General features: G+C 36.0%; 2 protein-coding genes across 14 annotated transcripts in view; one reads left to right on the forward strand and one right to left on the reverse strand.

Annotated features, from left to right (window-relative positions):
• Trim37 (tripartite motif containing 37) overlaps window positions 1-23,133 on the forward strand; it is a 260,965-nt gene that overhangs the window by 129,816 nt on the left and 108,016 nt on the right. For 3 of the 13 annotated variants that reach the window (XM_071603106.1, XM_071603114.1, XM_071603111.1), the window contains one exon: window positions 9,561-9,825. The exons of 7 other annotated variants lie outside the window; for them this stretch is intronic. In XM_071603106.1, the coding sequence (XP_071459207.1) occupies window positions 9,561-9,595 (35 nt within the window). In that variant the 3' untranslated portion in view covers window positions 9,596-9,825. Of the gene's footprint in view, window positions 1-33; window positions 90-8,035; window positions 8,269-9,560; window positions 9,826-23,133 lie in introns of those variants that run through there. 3 more of the 13 variants (XR_011704892.1, XM_071603116.1, XM_071603108.1) reach the window with 3 other exon arrangements.
• The window catches only part of Ppm1e (protein phosphatase, Mg2+/Mn2+ dependent 1E), a 143,469-nt gene that overhangs the window by 13,632 nt on the left and 106,704 nt on the right, over window positions 1-23,133 (reverse strand). Inside the window, exons 2-3 of the mRNA XM_034637273.2 lie at window positions 7,258-7,376; window positions 96-295 (exon numbers count right to left, since the gene is read on the reverse strand). Of these exons, the coding sequence (XP_034493164.2) occupies window positions 96-295; window positions 7,258-7,376 (319 nt within the window). The remainder of the gene's footprint in view (window positions 1-95; window positions 296-7,257; window positions 7,377-23,133) is intronic.

Consider the following 23,133-nt stretch of genomic DNA (forward strand, 5'->3'; position numbering starts at 1 on the left):
ATTAGAAATAAATTAATTCTTCTTTTCTAACAGGACCACCAAGGTCTTCCTTTTGTTTTTTTAAATGTCACTGACTCTCCAGAAGTACCCTTTACCTCTAAGTTGAAGAGCATATTAAAGTCAGGAATGCAGACATGTTTGTCCTCCATTTTCCTGCGCATGTTTTTGATGGCATGGATTGATGTTTCATAGTAAAGCTGGGGTCTCCTGCGGAGAGGGAAGTCTTTCACCCAGCTGCAGCAAATCTCATGTAGTTTGCTGAAGACAGAACGGGCCAATTTCACTGTCTCAATCTCTGTGAAAGAAACAGAAATCCCCAATAAAGAGCCTTGTAAAACTGCTTTCCACTTGCCTGCTTCGTAAAGACAGAAGTAGGTCACCTTAGTCAAGCTTCTTAATAGAAGAAATTCTTCCTTCTCAAGAAAAATGAAATGCTGCTTCTGAAAAGAGAAAATGACAGCCTGTCTAATAAAAAAATCATTTGCCAACACTGCCACTAAAATATCCTTATGTCCTAAGGAGAAAATCTCCAGCCAGGGCAGGGCCTATTATGAACTTGATTTCTCTCCCAGCCTGGGGAAATACTCTGGCTACTGTATTTACAGCACCCTTTTGGTTGACTGCTATGAGTATGACCTGGAGAAGCAAGTCTCTGAGGCTTAGAAGAATGACTAGTATGAACCCTGGTTATCCAGCTTATTGGAACAAGAAAGGCTTAGGAAAACAGCTTACAAACTATAGAATAGGAAGAATTCACCTTGAGTACCAATTTGTCTTTGTCCCTCTCCTTCTTCCAGACTTCTTCCCTTATGTACAGTCCCTTAAATTCTCTGGCCCCTGTAAATGGTTATTTGGATCTGAATTATATATTTTTTGTTATTTCATATGTTTATTAGGATTTTAGGCAATAGTTTAATTCATTTAGCCAACAGGCTAAATTATGAGTTAAATGTTTTAGATTTCCCAAAGGGGAAAAAAAAAAGTACTTATATTCTGTCAGTGACAACCTGGATAGAAAAAAGGAGATAGCAACCAGAAGAGCAATACTAACAGGATTCTTCACCTTCGGTCTACTATTTCACCCTATCTCTCCACTACTTGACCCAGTGTAGGCTAGATAACTTTTACTTACTTATTGTAGTGCTTGGGGATGGAACCCCGGGGCCCTTTACCACTGAGCTATATCCCCAGTTCTTTTTTTTTTGAGACAGGATCTCAACTAAGTTCTTCAGACTAGTCTTGAACTTGGGATCCTCCTGCCTCAGCCTTCTGAGTTCCTGGGATTACAGGTGTGTGCCACCACACCTGGTATAGACTAGCTGACTTCTGAGACAGACTTGTATCCCTCAGTAGACTGTTGAATGCATAAACACTTTAACCACACTAAATGGTATACTAAAGAGATCGTATCACATCATTTAACCATCCAGTCAAGTTGCAGCTATTGGAATAATCAAGAGGCAATTAGATTTTCTCAGGTCAGTATTTTAGAAAGTTCTCCTATATCTCAGGTTAAAAAAAATTTTAATTATTTTACTTTACTAAATCAGATATAACTTGACAGTCTGAAATATTTTAGAAAGTTCTCCTACATCTCAGGTTAAAATTTTTTTTAATTATTTTACTTTACTAAATCAGATATAGCTTGACAGCCTGAAAAAATGTGTGCTAGATGGGCAGTGGCTACAGATGCCTTCAGCAATCCAGAACACAGATCCTGAAGAAAAAAGACGATATGTTCCCAACAGCCTGGGAACGTGGACTCCTGTCCTGCCCTTGCTTTAATCTGTGACTCTATTTACCTGTATTTTTAGGTAAAACTCTTTTTTAATTAACTATATTCAGACAGCTGACCTCACAATGTTATTCTTTTTTTTTCCCACTATTAACAGTACAGGGTGGCAAATCTTGTCTTGAGGCACTGTCCACCTAAACAGTTTTATATAACTGAAAATCAAGTGTACAACTAAAGGAGAAATAAAGTTCAAAGAGCAAATACAGCCTGAAGAGTATGTACAAGAAGAAAACTGAAGCCAATAAATAACCCAATATTTTGATAGTTTTGAGCAATTCTTTTTTGTTATTGTTGTTTTAAGCACCAGCTGCCAGAGATTATTTCTTCTTTTTTAATTTTTGTTTTTGCAGTTCTGAGGGTTAAACCCATAGCCTTGCAATGCTAGGCAAGTGCTCCACCATTGAGATACATTCCCAGTCCTATATAATATTTCTTTCATCCAACAATGACCTACTTGTATCACTGTAACCCATCTGGTCCTGGCAGCAGGAAAGGTCCCCAATGCAGACCCTGAAGTGGATATGTCCTTATTTGACTCAGTCAGAACAGAAGATTACAAAATAAATGAATTCAGAAAGTTTGAGGGTAAATGGGGTGCGGTAAAACAAATAACTGATACTAACAATTAGGGCAGTTCCCAGATAATAATATAAACCATTGTATCATTCTTTGGTTTGTATATTACTTATTATATAAACATACACGATCCATCCAATAAGGCAGCCAGTAGTTACATATGGCTATTTAAATTAAAATTAAATACAACTTAAAATTCAGGTTTTTGGTCACGATAGCCATATTGCTAAATAACTACATTGGCCAATAGTTACCACACTGAACAATACGAGTAGGGAACATTTACATCATTGCTCTATCTGTTGAGTAGAATTGATAGGTTAATTTGGTGAAGGAAAGCAATACCAGTTTCCTGCAATATTCAGTAACCACTAGAGCTGTCTACTCCCTTTCCCAGTTACTCATTTCCTTATGTTCCCATTATACTACACTATTATAATTCTTTTTTAAAAATTTTTGTTAGTTGTAGATGGATGCAATACCTTTATTTTATTACTTTATTTATTTATGTGGTACTGGAAAATCGAACCCCAGTGTCCCACACATGCAAGGCAAGCACGCTACCACAAAGCCAGAATCCCAGCCCCTATAATTATTCTTAACCACATTTTATAACAATAGATAACATTTATTGAGTATTCACTACATTCTATAGAACATTTCACAAACAGGTAAAATCATTCTGATTTTGTTATTTTTGTTGTTGTTATTATTGTTTGTGGAGTTGGGGATCAAACCCAGGGCCTTGCACATGCTAGGCAAGTGCTATACACTCCTAGCCCAGGTAAAATCATTCTTAATCCCAGGTCAGACTGTGTCTTTTATCCTTGATTAGCCACAGTACAGTATCTACACAGAAGAGTATCATTAGATGTTACTTGAATAAATGAAGATGTAAGCTATTATATAAAATATTATATAATATTACATGATTCTTGATTTTCCATCAGCTTCACTCATCTCTCCATCCACTTCTATAATGGTAAATAACCTTAAAATATGTTTTAATATCAGGAAGACTTATTTTCCCATTATTACTTTAGTTTCAAAAGATGTGACTTAGGCAGTTTGATCCCCATTCTCCCATGAACTACCTAATCATTTTGCCAAGTTTGGGCAGAAAAACCTGTTGCCACTGTGTTTGGGATAGCATTGAATTTATAGGTTAAGCTGGAAAAAACTAAAATCTTTTTCATATTGAGTCTTATTCAGGAATAAATTAATTGAATTATATATATATTTTTTCTTCTTTTGGTACTGGAGATTGAACTCTGAGGTGCTTAATCACTGAGCCATATCCCCAATCCTTTTTATATTTTTATTTTGAGATAGGGTCTCACTCAGTTGCTTAGGGCCTAAGTTTCTGAGGCTAGCCTTGAACTTGTGATCCTCCTGTCTCAGCCTCCTGAGTCACTGGGATTACAGGCATGTGCCACCCACTCTGCTCCTTGTTCATTAATTTAAATCTTCTTTATGTTGCTCAGTTTTTTTGTTGTTGATTCCCCCCACCACCTGATTTAACCCCAGGAGTGCTTAACCACTGGGCCACATCCCTATCCCTTTTTATTTTGAGGCAGGGTCTAAGTTGCTTAGGGCCTTGCTAAATTGCTCAAGCTGACGTAGAACTTGCAATCCTCTTGCCTTAAGCTCCCAAATCACTGGGATTACAGGCATGTGCCACCATATCCATCCATGTTGCTCAGTTTTGATATAGGTTCTTCCTATTTCTTTGTGTGAGTGTATGTGGTATTGGGCATCAAGCCCAGGGTTTTGTGTATGCTAGACAAGAGTTCTAGCATTGAACCATACCCCCAAGCCCAAATTGTCCTGAACTCTAGATCTTCCTGCCTCAGTTTTCTGAGTAGCTGGAATTACAGGCATGTGCCACTTTGCCCAGGTTCATATTTCCTATCAGTTTATTTCTAGTTATTTTATCTATTTGCCATTTGACATCAGAACTTGCTCTAATTTATTACACATATGCACATGGATTGAAATAGCAAATGTTGCTCTTTTTCCTTCTCGGTCTCAATCCATGTGCATCCTATGGTAAAAGGTGATACAAGTCTAACCAACTAGAGAATCATGTTCCTCTGGCCACAGTGATTGGTTCAGGAATGGATAACTATCCAAGTTGGGCCAATTAGAGCAAATTCTGTGATTTATGTAAGAGCAATTGAGAAAAGCTACTATTGTTCTGTTCAACTTTAACTTGGGCAAATGAAGACATGTTGCTCCCATCAGTCATCTTGCTACCACATGGAGCCTGAAAATAAAATCAAAATGATAGAAAGTACAGCTTAGAGTTGGAGAAATACCAGCTTCTGTTGACATCATTTGAAGGTAACTGTGTAGTCCTTACTGTGGAACGTAGCCAATAAATTCTGCTTTGCTAAAGCTAATTTGAGTTGTGCTTCTGGCCACTTAACAACCAAAAAATTACTAAGTGTACATTAACATAATGATACATTTTGGTTTGAGCCAAATTCTGTCCTATCATTGTGGGACATATGGTGGGTCCTCAATAATATCTACTGAATTAATTAATGGTCAATATAAAAATATTTTAATATATTTACTTGCATTACTAAGGCTGAGCTGTCATTTCCTCTTCTACTTTTGTCTAAGGTAGGTCTGGGTATTGTGTTATGCTACACAAATTTTTCTTCTTTGTGTAATTACAATGTCCATTCTAAAAAGCATTGTAATACCTCTTTGGTCATTCCAAAATATTCACCGATTTGGTCAATCCCTATGTTTTTGTCCTTGACAGTGTCTCTTTTTAATTTTAAGTAAACTTTGTTCATTTATATTTTTCCAGAAAGTATTTAGGTTTTCATATATATTTATACAAACATCAAAATTCTCTTAAATTCCTCCATATTAGTGATAATTTTCCCTTGTGTTTTTAATTTTCAGTGGGATATTTCAAATTAGTTTCAGGTGGTCTGAACAAGGTTACATCTACCAAATAAAATTTGTATCAAGTCATATATGCAAGTTTACTTAGCAGACATTCTGTTAGGTATGACATTAATATGAAAAGGATTTTTTTTTTAAGTTCTTTTGGAAACAGCTAAGACGAGGAACAAACTGGTAATTCATTGGGGACCTTCGGTATCTTTAAGCTAGTGACTTTGGGGGGGCTGGGATTGTGGCTCAGAGGTTGAGCGCTTGCCTAACACGTGCAAGGCCCTGGGTTCAATCCTCAGCACCATATAAAAATGGATAGATGAAACGAAGACATCGTTGTCCAGTTACAACTAAAAAATAAATGTTAAAAAGCTAGAGACTGCAGGCCTTATTCATTATGCTCATGTCCCACTCTGATGTATGAATTATCACAATAGTCCCTATAGCAATTCACGCTGAGTAATTTGGACTAAACAGATTAAAGATTTGCCAATAGTTTAGAATTACAGTACGGTATGAATCACAGCAATAGAAGAAGACATTACTGAGTAATATCTTGGAAAAATACAAAATTAGAAAATAATATCTACCAAAAGAAAAACCCTTCATTTTACTTTCGCTATCTTCTGGGGTTCAGAAATTTCTTCCAAAATAGGCATGTAGGGTAGGACTTCAGTCTTGCAACATTAAGTGTTCTTCTGCAGGGAATGGTGGGTATCAGTACATAAATAATTGCCACATGAAACGGAAAAATAAAATAAAAAGGGGGTGTGAAAATCGTCCAATGTAGCAGTCCACCCCCTCACAGCTGTAAATTATTCATCAGTCGCTAATGTCATTGTACTGAGCTGGAGCTGAGTCAGCCATCACGCTGACTCAGTGAAGCAGAATTTTAACCTCTCTTATCTTTCCATGTACAAGGCTCTGTGCTTTAGGCATCAGTACCAGAGGAAAGACCGATGCTTTGTAGCAGGAATCCTATCCAGCTTGACTCTGGAACAGTTTGGTTCCAGGTAAATCAATTACTCTCACTAAAAACAAGCAGAGTAATTCCTTCCTTGACAACTTTCTGTAAAAAAAAAAAATAATCTAGAAAGATAAAGAACAGGAATGTTTATTTTTGTATTTGCCTCACATTCTCTGGAATCTAGCCATTCCAATTCAAATTAATAATATACTTCATTCCTTATTTACCTTATAAGCAAATATTTATAACAAAACAAACAGCATGAACTAGTAAAATTCCTTAAAATTGGAGGGAGTTGTGTGCTGGAGACATAACTCAGTAGTGGAGCACATGCTTGACATGGGAAAGGTCCTGGGTTCAATCCCCAGCATCAAAAAACAGAGGTGGCTTAGAGTAATACTTCTCTAATTTTTAAAAAAAAAATCTTTTCTTTCAATCCTGTCAAATGTATAGGCCTAATACATTAACAAATATGCATTAAGAAATTGAGGCTAATACTATTCCTGGAAAAAAAGACTGTTGACCCATACAATTAAACTACACGTTACATGCCTGTCATTAAGAGCTGGATTCACTGATAGACACAAAGTATAACTAATGAGAAGTTTTGTTACAACTAATTTCTTAAATTTTTATACCTGATTTTTAACTTAGATTTTAAATTTAAATTTTTTAAATGGGTTTTGTTCAAACTCGCACCTCATCCACTTATTGTTCTGTATTCATATTTCTCACTACTTTTTCCATTTACCTACATATTTTTATGACAATCTCCTATTGTGACAGTTACCTTCCATATACTACTACACTTTTTCAAAATACATTTGTGTTGTCTCCTCTTTTCTCTTTTTATTGATTTATTTGATAAAAGTTTTTGCATTTTTTTCTCTACTCTATAATCAACTAGTGGGTAAATGTAATTAGATTTAGTATTTTGCAGATATATTCTGTGGACCATTACACGTGATTTTAGGATTTTTAAACAAATAATGTACAAAGTACTCACCCACACTCCCTTCTGTGCCATCCGTTTCCTTTGGGATATAATGTGCAGAAAGATCACTTTGAAGCACTTCATCTGATGTGGCTCTGGCTAACGCAGCAGCCAAAAATGAAGGGCAATTACTGAAAGAGAAAAATAAAGGCAATTTTCAGTAAAAATTAGGAAATCATACATTGAACATTAATAATTATATTAGTAATAACACCTCAAATTATACCTTTAAACAATATTCAAGTACTTATTTTTGTGCTATTGGAGACTGAACCCAGGGACACTCTACCACTGAGCTATAACCCTAACCCTTTTTATTTTTCATTTTGAGATAGGGTCTCACACCAAGTTGTCCATACTGGCCTTGACCTTGCAGTCCTCTTGCCTCAGTCTCCCAAGTACTGAGATTACAGGTGATAAGCCACCACACTCATTCTTACAAATATTTATTGAGGATGTATTGTGTGGTTAAAAACTCTACTAGGCACTTGGTGCATAACACAGAGATGGCACCTGACCTACTAGGATTTACAATCCAGCTAAGGAGATGATAAAGAACAAATAGGATACAATTAAAATGCAGGAAAAGTTTTATAAAGGAAACAAACAATGTAGTGACAGAATAATAAATGGGGTAGTACCTATGTAGGATGGTCAGGAATGCCATTCCTTCGAAAGATGAAGACTCAGTTATGTGGGAGTGGTAAGTCAGGAGAAAATATTTTATTTATTTATTTTTTTAAAGAGAGAGAGAGGAGAGAGAGAGAGAATTTTAATATTTATTTTTTAGTTATCGGCGGATACAACATCTTTGTTTTGTATGTGGTGCTGAGGATCGAACCCGGGCCGCACGCATGCCAGGCAAGCACGCTACCGCTTGAGCCACATCCCCAGCCCCAGGAGAAAATATTTTAGGCAGAGGGAATAGTATGTGTATAGACCTTTATGAAAACTTGGAACTAAAAGAAACTCAGGAGGAGTTCAAGGAACCGAAAGAAACTCAGAGGAAATGAAGCATGGTGGGTAAGTACCAAAGCAGAGAATAAAGTTACAGGCTAGGCAAAGGCCAGTTTTGGAGGCTCTCTAGACCATGGTATAGGATTTAGATTTTACTCAAAGTGTAGTGAAAATTCACAGATTTTGAGCAAGAGAACGCCTTAGTCACACACGAATTAAAATATTACTTTGGTTGCTGTGTCAAAGAAAATTAGAAGGAAACAAGAATGAATAAGTGTGATTGATAAGAATACAGTTACAAACCAGGTGAGAAAGGGAAATGAATTTACTTTAGAGAAAGATAATATAGAATCTGTTGATTATTAATGTAAGAGGAGAAAGGAAAAGAGAAAAGAATTAAAACTTAAGAACTAGATTTTTATCTGAGCAATTAAATGAATGGTATGATCATCTACAAAGAAAGGAAACTAGGAAAATACCAGATTTGTGGAGGAAGTGGGGTGAAGTAGATAGCAAGAGTTCATTTTAACATGTTTATTTGGAAATATCTGAGATAACTTAGTAAAGATATAAAATGGTTAATTGGACATTCTAGTATGGTGTTCAGAAATGTTGGTAAGTTTGGAAGTCACAAACATATGGATGGTATTTAAAGCTATGGAAACAGAATGGATCACATAGAGAAAATGTAAAAAGACAACTGTTTTGGATCAGTGACTTCTATGTGCCTCCTGGTTTCCTCCTTTTGGGATAAGAAGATTATCCTATGCTTTAACATTATATAAGGGGTAATGGGGTGGGGGCTGTATTTGCCTCTTTAGTTCATAGGTTTTCAGATGAAAAAGAACCAAAGAGTGCAAAGAAGAAACCATACCCAAAGAATCTCTACCTGCACCTAGGTCTTACCTCAGTGAGATCCTGAAGCTCAGCCTGAGCATGATGCCAGTCATGGGATTAGACTTCAGGAGACCTTAGGGGAGAGGTGGAGTATATTTAACATATGAGAAGAATGTGAACTGAGTGGCCAAAAAAGACTTGGCAAATTGTCTTTCTAAAAGAGGTCGCAACAATGTCACTGGTCCCAGGATTTTTTGTCCTGTGGTTGTGGAGCTCTAACCCAGGACCTCATAGGCTAGTCAACTACTCTGCCACTGAACTGCATCCCCAGCCCTCATGCTATTATAGAACCTTGACATTTCCCAGAAAGAGGTGGAATCTGTTTCCCTCCCTTTACATGGAGGTAAGACTTGATGACTACTTTGATTTTAAAATGTGGCAAAAGTGATGCTTTGTAACTTCTGAATTTTGGTCAAAAAGGCCACATGGCCCCAGGCTTCTTTCTTCCTCTTTCCCTTTAGATGCTTGCTCTTGGAACCTAGCCACCATGTTGTGAGGAAGCCCAAACCAGCATACATGGAGAAACCACACAAACAGACTTATGTGGATATGAACTGAAGGCCCCACAGCTATAGTCATCATCAGCTGCTTGACATGTAAGTGCACAGCCTAAGTCTTTCAGCTGATGCTCCAACCATCATGGATCAGAGTAGGCCAACTCTGTTTTGCCCAGTCTGTAACTCCTGACTGAAAGAAACTGTCATAAAATAAATTATTGCTTTATACCAATAAGTTTTGTGATAATTTGTTACACAAAGTAATTGAAAACCCAATATTTAAAAGCTTGGTAGAAGGGGCTAAAGTTGTGGCTCAGTGGTAGAGCGCTTGCCTAGCATGAGTAAGGCACTGGGTTTAATTCTCAGCACTACATGTAAATAAATAAAATAAAGGTCCATGGACAACTAAAAATATTAAATTTTAAAAAAAAGCTTGGTAGAAGATAAGGAACCTATAAAAACTGAAAAGAAACAGCAAGAGAACAAAGAGAGTAGAGTATTTGAAGGAGGGAGTAGTCAACAGTTCTGCTAAGAAGTCCAATTCATAAGTGAAAAAAATGAATACTGAATCTAATAACATGTAAATCATCATCAACTTGAATGTCAAAACAATTCAATGGGGAAAGAACCATCTTTGGTGCTTGGAATAACTGGGTATACATTTACAAAAGAATAAAGTTGGACCCTTTCCTTTTACCATATTAAAAAGTTAACTCAAAACACATCATATGTGCACTGGGAACATAGCTTAATGGTAGAGCTCTTGCTTAACATGTACAAGTTCTGGGTCTGATCTCCAGAACTGGGGGGAGGGTGAAAAAGACAAGTAATAACAAGTGTTGGTGACTCTGGGGAAATTGGAACACTCATATATCCCTAAGTGTGAATGTAAAATTATGTAGTTCTTTAAAAAATTAAACATTATACCATATGGCCCAACAATTCCATGGGATTAACTTAAGGAGACCTTACAGAGAGGGTGAGTATACATACTTGAGAAATAAAAGCATACTTCATAAAAAAACATGTGCATGAATATACATAACAGTATTATTCATAATAGCTGAAAAGCAGAAGCAACCAAGTGCACCACCACCTCAGCTGCAGCCAGTGATTTTTTAAAAAAACATCAGTCCATCAACTGATTTTGGATAAATGAAATGCAGTATATTCATACAATAGAATATTATTCATCCATGAAAAGGAATGGAGCACTTATATGATGTCTTTCCAATATATGGATGAAAATTGAAAACATTATGAGAAAAGCTATATATTGTAGGATTTTACTTACATGAAAAATCCAAAATAGAAAAATCTAAAGAAATAGTAGCAATACCTTAGGGCTGGTAGGCAGGAGTGAGGGAGAGCAAGCATGGGGACTTACTACTACTTAGTACTACTGCATGAGGTATTTCTTTCTAGAGTGGTGAACATTTTCTAAAACAGATTACAATGATGACTGAACAACTATGGATATATTGAAACCATGGAATTGTACACTTGTATGGGGGGCGGGCAGTACAGGCAATTAAACCAAGGGGAACTTAGCCACATCCCCAGCCCTTTTATTTTTTATTTTGAGACAGGGTCTTGCTAAGTTAGCCTTGAACTTTTGATACCCCAAGTCACTGGGATTATAGGCATGTGTCATTGTGCCCAGCTGAATTTACACTGGGGATTGCACACAGGAGTACTCTGCCACCAAGCCACACACTCCTAGCCTTTTTATTTTTGAGATAGGATCTCGCTAAGTTGTCTAGCCTGGCCTCATACTTGCAATCATCCTGCCTCAGCCTCCCAAGTCATTAGGATTACAGGCTATTATGCCTGGCTCACTGGTGCTTTTTATAAAAATCATTGGCTTAAACTGGAGGTGGTACTGCTTGCCTGTAATCCCAGCAATTTGGGAGGCTTCAGCAGGAGGAGTAAAAGTTCAAGGCCAGCCTCAGCAACTTGGTGAGATCCTGTCTCACAATAACAAGGGCTAGGGATGTAGCTCAGTGGTAAAGCCCACCTGGATTCAATCCCCAGCACTCTTTCCTGCCCCCAGATCCATTGGCTTTGTCAAAAAAAAAAAAAAAATCATTGAATAGGAGAGGTGAAAATCAAACTAGAATGAATTGATTTGTGGTAGGACATAAGGAGGTTTGGCAGAGAGGGGAAACGATATATGGGGTAGTAACTGATAAAGAACATGTAAGACAGGGAAAGGTTGTTGCTCTTGTTGTTTTAGCACAGTGTAGAGTCTGACTATGTATGAAATGAAATGATCCAAAAGAGAAAAACAGAGTCAGGTGTGATGGCATACACCTGTAATGCCAGCATCTCAGGGTAAAGCACCATTGGGTTTAATCCCCAGTAACCACCCCCCAAAAAGTAACAAACATACTCAAAAAGAGAAAAGTGATAATGCAGGAAAGAGGGGATGATCAAATGAGCAAATTTCTTGAAAAGGCAAGAAGGAATGAGATTCAATCTATATATGAAAATATTGTCCTTTGACAGAATGAGGCACATTTCCTTAGTTGGAAAAAGAGGGAAGAAAATCAATACAGATGCAGATAGGTTTCTAGATTTGTCAGCAGGAAAAGGAGGTACTAATCTAATGTTTGATTCAAAAAAAAATACTTACTGGGGCTTGTTTTGTGGCAGGCACTGTTCTATTGTTCAGAATATATATCAACAAAAGAACCCTTCTCAATGAAGAATGTGGCTGAATTCATTCTCAACATTTTCATGCATCAGAATTATCTGCAGGGCTTGTTAAAACACAGATCGCTGGGCCCTATCCACAAAGTCTCTGACTCAGTAGGCAATAGGACCTGATAATTTTCATTTCTAACAAGTTTCTAGGTGATATTCATGCTGCTGGTCTGAGAGCCATACTTTGAGGACCATTAGGTTAGATTAACAACCAAGTGGTGGGTTTCTAGAAAGCGTGTGGAAGAAAAGAAGAGATTAAGAGGAGGTAGACATGAAATAGTCTAATTAGAGCAGTAGACTATCTGTGCTAAGAAATTGTTGGGATTTGGAATAATTTTTAAACAAATCAGTTTTTCTTTTTCTTTCTTTCTTTTTTTTTTTTTTTTGGTACTGGGGATTGAACCAAGGGGCGCTTGACCACTGAGCCACATCCTCAGCCCCTTTTTGTATTTTATTTAGAGACAGGGTCTCACTGAGTTGCTTAGGGCTCACTAAGTTGCTGAAGCTAGTTTTGAATTTGCAATCCTCCTGCCTCAGCCTCTTGAGCCACTGGGATTACAGATGCGCCACTGCACTCGGCATGGCATAAATCAGTTTTTCTGACGGTATGACTTTTTCTCTGTTCCCATGCCGGGTAGTATCTATTTTAAGGATATGGTTAGAATGTTGGACCATGAACTCTAAATTGAAAATGAAAGAACAGGACTTGAGTTGTAAATCACTGTGGTCTAAATGTAATTAAAGAATTGTAGGTGGGAGTACTTGGGCACAAAATCTAGGGCAGAATGTTTAGTCTCTGAACAAGATGATTATGAACAACATTTTGGAGCTAGTGCCATTTTTTATAACAGGTCTAGGTGAGACCAATGCAGTTAGTGATTCAGAAACAATAAAATGGCAATACTTACATTCCAAATCCCGGGGCAGCGGGGGATAGAAAATTCTCTATATCAATCACCAGTAATTCTTTTTCTTTTTTCTTTTTCTGTTTTTAGTTTTGAGACAGGATCTCACTAAGTTGCCCTCCTGCCTCAGCCTCCCAAGTAGCTGGAATTATAGGTGCCACTATGCCCGGCCCCATCAGTATTTTTTAAATTAAGAGGTTATGATCCTTAGTAAATAATGAAATCAATGCATGAATTGTGACATGTGTGTGTGTGTGTGTGTGTGTCTAGCATTTTTTTAGAGGAAGTAGAATAAGGTGAATGAGATAAGGCTAGCTACGTATTGCTCCAGATGTGGGGGTTAAGTATGTATTCTGAATCCTAATTATGATGGAAACAATTATGAAACAAACTGATGAAATCCTTTTAAAATCCAAATGGTTTACAAACAGTGTAACCAGTTTTCTTTTTATGCTAAGTTAAATGAATTTTTTTTGGAGTCAAAATTTTCCTTCACGGATCTAAGTTCTTCATGAGCATTGCTCAACTTAATATTTCTGTAATGCTTTTACTCCCATTGATAGGAGAACTATCTGGGACATGTCCAAAGTGAACTTTTAGTTTATAGTTAGGACATTTAATTGGTTCTTTTGTTTTTAATTTTATATTAACAAATGATCTGATAACATTTATTGTAATCTTTGTTCCCTAAAGTTCCCAAAGAAAATGATACCTTTTGTATAATTAAGCTATCTGGATATAGGTTCACCAAAGGTAAAAATATGAAAAACTTTAGAGAATAAGGCAAGAACCATTAGTCTCATTAATATGTCATTTGCAGTACATTTTTAGTCACAGTTAATGTAATTTTTTACTTTTTGTCAGACAGAATGAAAATATTTTCAGTAAAATAGGGAGGAGGATTAGATGACTAATAGCTAGATATAAAACATCAAGCTAGACACTTCACCCACATCAGCAATTCCTACATGTCAAAAAACTAGTTAGTGAGAATAACTCCTCATAGTTTTGACTCTGAATTGAAAATTATTTCTGAAAAATCAGAATTGCAAATATATTTTTAAAACACAGTCACATCAGAGAATATTTGATACACCTCAAATAAAAGCTTATCATTAATGCTTGCCACTTTAAGAGAATTAACCAGAAATGCTTTCTTTAAAAACTTTTCTTAAAATCCTTGAAAGATCCTTATATTGGAGGTTTTAAAGTTTGGCAAAAATAATAAGCATAAGAAAAGTCAAGAGAGGGCCAAAAACTCATGGTAGTGGGAGAACTAGAACTAGGCTTACAAATGTTACTGTATTGCAAGTACTACTGATGTTCATTTAGTATGATTAAATTTTTTTTCACTTTTGCAGTGTGTTCTTTGGGTAGACTGATATTCTAAATTCACATTAATTTTGTTAGGACTCTCAAATATAGTCCAAGAATAATGCTTTGCTTTTTTTATACACCAACATATATTTTTAAGTGCTTTCCCCTTTCTTACCTCTAGCGATTCACATCTTATGAATAAAAGGAAATGTTTTCATACAAATCAGTTTGTTACTTTGTTTCAAAGTACAGATTTTACATATTCATAGATTAAAATAAAAATCATTATCCATTCTGTCTCTAAATCATACACAAGCTATACACATACATATCTTTTGAACAATGTTGAAAAATCATTAAGGGTCCCATAAGTTTAAACACCTAAGTAAAATATTAAAGTTTATTAAAGCTACTTATATTAATGAATGTATGAGTGCACATTTGAATTCTGTGTGTACTAACTTTCTCAATGTTGTATACTATAAATCAGAAATCTAGGCTCTAATAAATCATCATAAACTGAACTCAGTAAATAAGGAATGGCAGAAATATCCTTCAGACAGACTGACAAATACCACAAAACCAGGATTCAAGAATGATCTCATTGCTCTTTCCTGCAGCTCACATTGGCTGACATCTTTATCCTCCAAATATTTATCTGGGTAGGTCAGTCTTACTGTTTTAATTCTATTTCAAAAATAGTGTCTTGGAATATAGTTCAGTGGTAGAATGCATGCTTAATATGTATAAGGCCCTGGGTTGGATCCCTAGCACCCCAAAATGAAAAAACTAGCTAAAGCCCAAAATGTATGTAGTGAAAGATTTAGAATTATACACTGCATCCTAATGACCATCAACAACGTTTATACAATTATATTAATTTGTTTCAGTATCTGGAGCAGTATTTAAGGAGACAGATATTAAATCATTGTGGGAATTACCCAAATAATTATCAGAATTAAGGCTAGGGTGTATGTAGCTCAGGAATAGAATGTGTGCTTATGTGTGAAACCCTGGGCTCAATTCCCAGCACTGAAACAACTCAGAAGTATTGGATTGGAATACAGAAGCAAAGTTTTAGTACTGAAGATGTTCATTCCTTATAGTCTAGATGAATATTGATGTCTTTAGGTTTCACAGTAGGACCAAATCATAGGAGAAACGTTGGCATTTTCTTCTCCTATAGTACTTGCTAGAGTTAATTATTATATCTGGATCCTTGATACATATAGATACAAAAGACTATTACATATACATAGATATCTCAGATACTCAGAAATTAACTTGTACAGTAATTTCTCCATGTTCCTATAAAGATTAAAAAACAAAGGGCTGAGGGATTTGAGCTCAAGACTACAATAAACAAACAAACAAAGATCATTATTAACTTTGGAGCCTGAACACATACAGTTAGTTACATACTGAGAGAGACCTAAAAATTTTGGAAAATTAAGAAAATGGAATAAAGCCAGGTGCAATGGCCTACTCCTAAAAACCACAGCAACTCTGGAGGCTAAGGCAGGAGGATCCCAAGATTAAGGCTGGAATGGACAACTTAGTGGGACCCTGTCTTAAAATAAAGTAAATAGTCTGGGTTCTGGGGATGTAACTCAGTGGTAGAGTACCCTAAGTTCAATTCCCACTACAAAAAAGAAAAAGAAAAAGGAAAAAACAATTGGAATAAAATAACTCTATAAAGTCTATACCAGGTCTAAAATTCTTTTATAATTCTCTACCAAATAAGGGTTCTTTTCCTGCTGTTTTTTATTGGTGCATTGTAATTATACATAATGGTGGGATTCAATGCCAAATAAGGTTTTTAATTTCAAAGATGGGAAAAAGGCAGATGAAAGTATAGACTAACCAGGCAATGACACAGACCTGTAGTCCCAGCTACTTGTGAAACTGAAGCAAAAGGATCTCTTAAGACCAGGAGCTCAAGACCAGCCTCGGTAACATTCTGAGATGCTGATTGAAAATAAAATAAATGCACACACAAAACATACTTCAGATCCAAACACATGTTGTCACATACTTCAGTAGAAAGGAAACAGTATTCTTTCTGTAAGTAATATAGGAATAATCTACCTTTACGTCAGATATATTGGCAGGGGGTGCCCTAGGGACTGAACCCACACATATGAGGCAGGTGCTCTACCACTGAGCCACATTCCCAGCCCCCTGTACTATATGTTTTCTTAAAACCTGAATGAAATTTATGTTGATAAATGTAATCAATCTTTTAAATGAATTCATTAGAGAAGAATGCTTCAATCCCCTGCTGGGATCAAACCCAGGGCTTCATTCATGAGAGGCAAGCATTCACCACTAAGCCTTACCCCCAGCCCACATTTATTTATTTTTTTAAAAAAGACATGACTACACCATTAATTTAAAATAAAATAATATTGTTACTCACTGGTTATGAAACTTTGTTAAGCAAGAGTATTATTTCTTATCTCTTATAAACATTTATTTACAATAGCTCATTATTTCATCTCTACTGTACAGGCTGGCATCAGTCCAATCAATTAATATTTTCCATTAGAGAAAAGGAAAGGAGTCAAATTATAATTTATTATGAACACTGGCTCTCTTTTAGCACTGTATGTTATTATCTTTTTATAAAACAGGAACCACAAGAGATAAATCAATTATTATGGCATAAAAACATTTAATTTGTATTCATTCTCAAATACCATGGGTGGATAAATTCTGTTAGATGGACAGGATGGTATTTTTTTTTTTTAAAAAAGGGTAGTATTTTGATAGATCTTTCTTGATAGGTTTCTTTAGGTTATTTTCTAAGTGGACTCATAAATCTCTTTCATATGCATATTAACAATGTACAAGGAAAGACAGGAGAATGAATCTAACATAATTTTCCTATGTACATATATGAAAATACGTATGTGAATCCCACCATGGTGTGCACCCACAAGAATGGGGTCCTGATTAGAATAAAATTTATTCCATGCATAATTGTATCATAATGGAGTCAACCGTCATGTGTAACTAAAAAGAACCAATACAAAATTGCAAAACTTAATAAAACAATGTACATTTTAAGATTGAAAACTGAATTCTTGTTATAAGCCAAGCCAGGAAGCATTTTCATCACAATGCCAAACCTACACAAATCACTAAAGACATTATTAGATAAATTAGAGGTTTAAAAGCACATCCTTCCTGACACTGGGATGTGGGCGGCTGCACAGCACCCACAGCTGTGTCTCAGCAGTCTTGGCATAGCATTGCTAAGGTAATAAAAATTCCTGAAGGTGGGAAGTTTCCATCAATTAACTTTGAAAGAGACTCGTCTGGAGCAGCTTCATCTCAACCCACATATGAGAATGATGCTATCTACTCAGTATGTCCTTGCTAGGATGATAGCACTTAAATGTTGAATATTTGATTATCCTCCCTCCACCACAGTTAATCATATGGATTCTAAATCTAAAATAACACATTAAACTAAAAATAAAGAAAGCAAATTCCCCACCTGACTTAGTATTCTTTTCCTTAGTGGACTAAATGGAGTTAAAATCAGGGCTAATTTTTTTTCCTCTTTAAGCTGTTTTTATTCTTTGTAGAGCAGCCTCTTTGTAGAGCTCCAGGAATGCCACCTGGAGCCAACTGATTGTAATGCCCACACATCACAGGTTCTTTTTATTAGCTTTTCTAAATCTAAATAATGCCTTCTAAATGACTAGTTGCTACAGTTCTGGGTTTGGGGTTCTCAGCAGAAATCTCATTCTCTCCTGTTGCTGTCAGCATAACCTTAGGAAGCTTTTTTTGGGGGGTGGGCGGGTACTGGGAACTGAACCCAGGGACACTCTACCCAGCCTTTTTAAAAACTGTATTATTTTATTTTGAGACAGGTTCTTGACTAAACTGCCCAGGCAAATTCTGTTCTGAAATAGTAAACCCTGCATTAATCCTATGGATTCTATGTTTACACCAGGTGTTTTACTATATTTTCCTTAGCATTTGGTTAGCAGGAATGTATATTCTACTAATTTCTTAAGAAGATATCAAAGAAATCACATTTGCTGAGTTCTTTCATGTTTAAAAACCTCTACTGCCTTTTTACCTGAACTATAGTTTGGTTAGATATAAATTTTCTTGGAAACATTTTCTGTCCTCAAGGACTTGATAGATTTTGTTTTACTGACTTCTGGCACTGGACTTATTCTGAGGAGAATTCTGAAGTTAATCTGAATTTTTCTCCCCTTCATATCTTTTGCAATTTTCCAATAACATTACTAGGTTTTACCTTGAGATAACTGTTCTACATAAAATTTTCTGGTTCATGATGTAGCCACTCAATCTACAGATTCAGGTCTGCCTTTGTTTCTGAATAGTTTTCTTGAGAAATATCTTTGAGTATTATATTCTATGGAGTTTTATTCTTCAAGAATAATTATTCTGCTTCATCCATATTCCACATCTAACATTGGTCCTCTAGACCTTTTAAACAGTTAATTTCAATTTCATTTTACTTATTTTTTTCTGTTTTCCCATGTCCCTTACTATGTTTTTCAGAAGGGTCTCTTCTTCTTTTGCATTTCTAATATGCCATTTATTTCACTGGCAATTTGATTTTTCTCCCCGTTTATTTCATGAGCTCTATTATCTAACACTTTGTCTTCTGTACCAAATCTTTCTTGATCTATGTGTTTTAGTTTTAACAAACCATTTACACAGTTGAGTTTGTTATTATTCAAGACTATGTTTTATTATAACTTGCATCAGTTGTTTTTCATTTTCAATTGCCTTTTATTTTCATTTTGATGTTTTCAACTATTTTTATATAAATCTCTTGCTGTTTCCTTTATAATAATTAATCATCTGTTCTTCCTGGACCAGCTATTTATAAGAGATTCATGAAAGAAATCACCAGATTTGTGCTTGGGGCAAGAAAGAATTCTTCCTAGTTCACAATGAAGTTCCTTAGGACCCAAGGTTGTGTGTAAGAGTTATTTTCTTCTTGGGTTCTCCCAGCCAACAGATATTGGCAACTACAAAGCTGTTTCCAGTGAAGGGTTTCTTTCCTCACAATGCCTTTTTTTTTTTTTAAGTTGTCAAGGGACATTTATTTATTTATTTATTTATATGTGGTGCTGAGATTTCAACCCAGGCCTCACATATGCTAGGCAAGTGCTATACCACTAAGCTACAACCGCAGCCCTCACAATGCTTTTTTAAATATGGTATATATCCAGTTCCTCATTCAGCTGTTTCTCTCTACATTCTCCTTAGTACCAAACTAGCTAATAAGAAGCACCTGCTAGTAGTCTCGGAATAGTTCTGAAATCATAGCACCTTATTTGGAGAATACACCCTATTAGCTTTTAGTGAGATCTGCAGATGTAGGCATTCTGTCTCACTTCTACATACCTATTTGGCCTTTGTTTTCTTTGGCAGCCCTTACTCAATTTTGCAATTTGGTGTTGCTCTTTTTTTTAGTTGTAGATGGACATAATGCTAGTTTTTTTAATGTGGTGCTGGGGATCAAGCCCAGTGCCTCACATGTATTAGGCAAGCATCTACCACTGAGCCACAACCCCAGCCCTAGCTGGCATTAGTCTTATTGAAGATAACAATAATGTTGCATTTATTTTCCTCCATTTTTCTTTCTGGTGAATTTCTGAGAAAAGCAGACCGTGTCATTGTTACCTCTAATATTGAAAAACATGTACTGAGGCACTCTCCCCGCCCCCGCTTCCCATTTTTTAAACTGGATTTTTATGGATTTAACTGCCTTAAAAAAAACACACACACACACTTTATTTTTATTTATTTTTTATTTTTATGTAGTGCTGAGGACCGAACCATGCGCCTGGCATGTGCTAGGCTAGCGCTCTACGGCTGAGCCACAACCCCAGCTTTAACTGCCTTTTATAGAGACAATGGTAATTACTCTTTTTTTCTCTGTTCCCTGGACTAGGGATTTGCGCCAGAAGTGCCTTGCCACTGAGCCACACCCACAATCCATTTTTAAATTTTTTGTTTTTTATTTTGAGACAGGGTCTTGCTAAATTATTGAGGCTGACCTCGAATACATGATCCTCCCCAATTGCTGGGATTACAGGCATGTGCCACCATGCCTGGGATAATTACCCTGATAATACAAATTACATGTGCATCTTGATTCTTGAGTATAGAAAATAAGTAAAAATGATACTTTGTTAAAGGAGTGCATATTCAGTGAATTGAATCAAATACATTCAACTATGAAGCATAGGGAAAGGAGTAACTCAGGAAGAAAAACTGATATGTGAGGAGTCAATAATGCCAAACAAATTCCATGCTATTTAATTTATGCTATGACCTTGTAGTAGTCATTTTGTTCTCGGATTCTTCTCTGTAAACCTAGAAACCTTTAATTCCTGTTCATGTGTTTTGGATGGGATTTAGAGTTAAGAATAAACAACTGAGAAATATTGAGAACTAATATCAAATCAATCAAAATTTATGAAGAATTTATAATTACCTTCCATTTTCCTTCTTGCCCTCTATAAATTATTCAAATAAGGCTAAGGAAGGCTAAATTCAGGCAAAGTCTATAGCAGATTGTAGATTACTGCTTTTTAGTCTGTACATGTGCACAAAACCAACTGCATTCACCATAATTTAAATAAATCACTGTAAAGGAAGTGTGATTTATTTGTCTATCTTATTCACACAGGGCTTATGGTCTTTCTCTCTCTCTTTTTTTTTTTTTGATGGGGGGAGGTCCCAGGAATTAAATCAAGGTGTATGTGGGTACATCCCCACTCCTTTTAATTTTTTGTTTTGAGACAAGGTCTTGCTAAATTGCTGAGACTGGCCTCAAATTTAAGATCCTCCTGCCTCAGTCTCCCAAATTGTTGGGATTATAAGTGTGCACACTGCACCTGGCTACAACTGGTCTTTTAAATACCTGATTGTTATAAATTATAATAGAACCTCAAGTAAATTTGCAGAACAGAGGTAGGAGGAAGAATTTCTGATATAGAAAATAATGACAGCTGGACCAGATTGCACATACCTGTAATCCTAGCAATTCAAGATGTTGAGGCAGGAGGATCACAGGTTCAAGGCCAGCCTCAGCAACCTACTGAGGCCCTAAGCAACTTAGCGAAACCCTGTCTCAAAATAAAAAATAAAGAGGGCTGAGGATGTAGCTCAGTGGTAAAGTGCTCTTGGGTTCAACACCCAGTCCAAAAGAAAAAGAATGATAATTTATCCCACTTTTAAGATTTCCTAAAGCAAACACAATTTTAAATGATGAATTAATATTAAACAAACTAACTTCCCAATGATATATATAATGTTAACATAACAAAAAGATGTAATATAAAGAAACCACCTAGTGATTCATGTTAGTTGTATCATCATGTTTGGTGGAACTTACATTCCACCAAAAACATAATAAGTAAGTGACTTAACTTTCAGAAGTTATTTTGCTTTTCTTCAAAAGCTTACTTTGCTTCTTGCTTCTCTTCATGGAGTAAATAAGGAAGGAACTGCTTTTGAGGGTATCAAATGCAATTTCCCCCTTCTCAGTACTCTATCATGAAAATATTCAAATGTACAGAAAAGTTAAAATAACTTTACAGTGAATATTCATTTATCCATCACAGATTCTGTCATTAATACTTTGCTATACATCTATCCATTAATCTATCAATACATCTTATTTTCCACGCATGTTAAAGCAACTTACTGATGTCAGTATACTTTCTCCAAAGTACATACTTCAGTACGTATATCACTAACTAGAATTCAGTATTTGTTTACATTAGTAAAATTTATACATATAAAAATATACAGCTCTCATATGTACACTTACCATTTTTTTACATTCACCAAATTTTGATAAATGCATATACCTATGAAATTCAAAGATACTCTACCAAGATACATGATATGATTATTCTACAGCATTCCCCAAACTCATTTCCACTCAATCCTCTCTACCAGTCTCCCACTTTTCTCATTTTTTCCACCATTGGTTAGTTGTGTCTCTTTCTGAATTTTTATATGAATAGATTCATATAGGGCTAGGTATGTAGCTCAGCAGTAGAGCACTTGCCTAGCATGCATGAGGCCTTGGGTTTGACACCCATTACCACATTCATACATACATACATACGTACATAGGATTTGCAATCCTTCTGCCTCAGCCTCTCTGGCAATTTCTTATAAAATGAAATATACACCTAGTCTGTGACTCAGCAATTCCACTTCTAGATGTTTACCCAAAGAAATGAAAACATTTCTACAAAATGAGTCATACAGGAATGTTTATAGCAACTTTATTCATCATAGCAAAAAACTGAATACAGCCCACAGGTCCCACGGGAGAATAAACTGTAATATATTAGTGAAATGGAAAACTATTCAGCAATGAAAAAAATGAACTTCAGCAACTTAGCAAGTCCCTAAAGTAACTTGGCGAGACCCCGTCTCTAAATAAAAAATTAAAAAGGACTGGGGATATGGCTCCATGGTTAAGTGCCCCTGGGTTTGATCCCCATGAAGGAAGGAAGGAAGGAAGGGAAGGAGGGAGAGAGGGAGAGGGGGAAGGGAGAAAGGGAGGGGAGGGAAAGCAGAGAAAAGAA

The sequence above is a fragment of the Marmota flaviventris genome, chromosome 17 (genome assembly GCF_047511675.1).
Source record: "Marmota flaviventris isolate mMarFla1 chromosome 17, mMarFla1.hap1, whole genome shotgun sequence".
Taxonomy (NCBI): domain Eukaryota; kingdom Metazoa; phylum Chordata; class Mammalia; order Rodentia; family Sciuridae; genus Marmota; species Marmota flaviventris.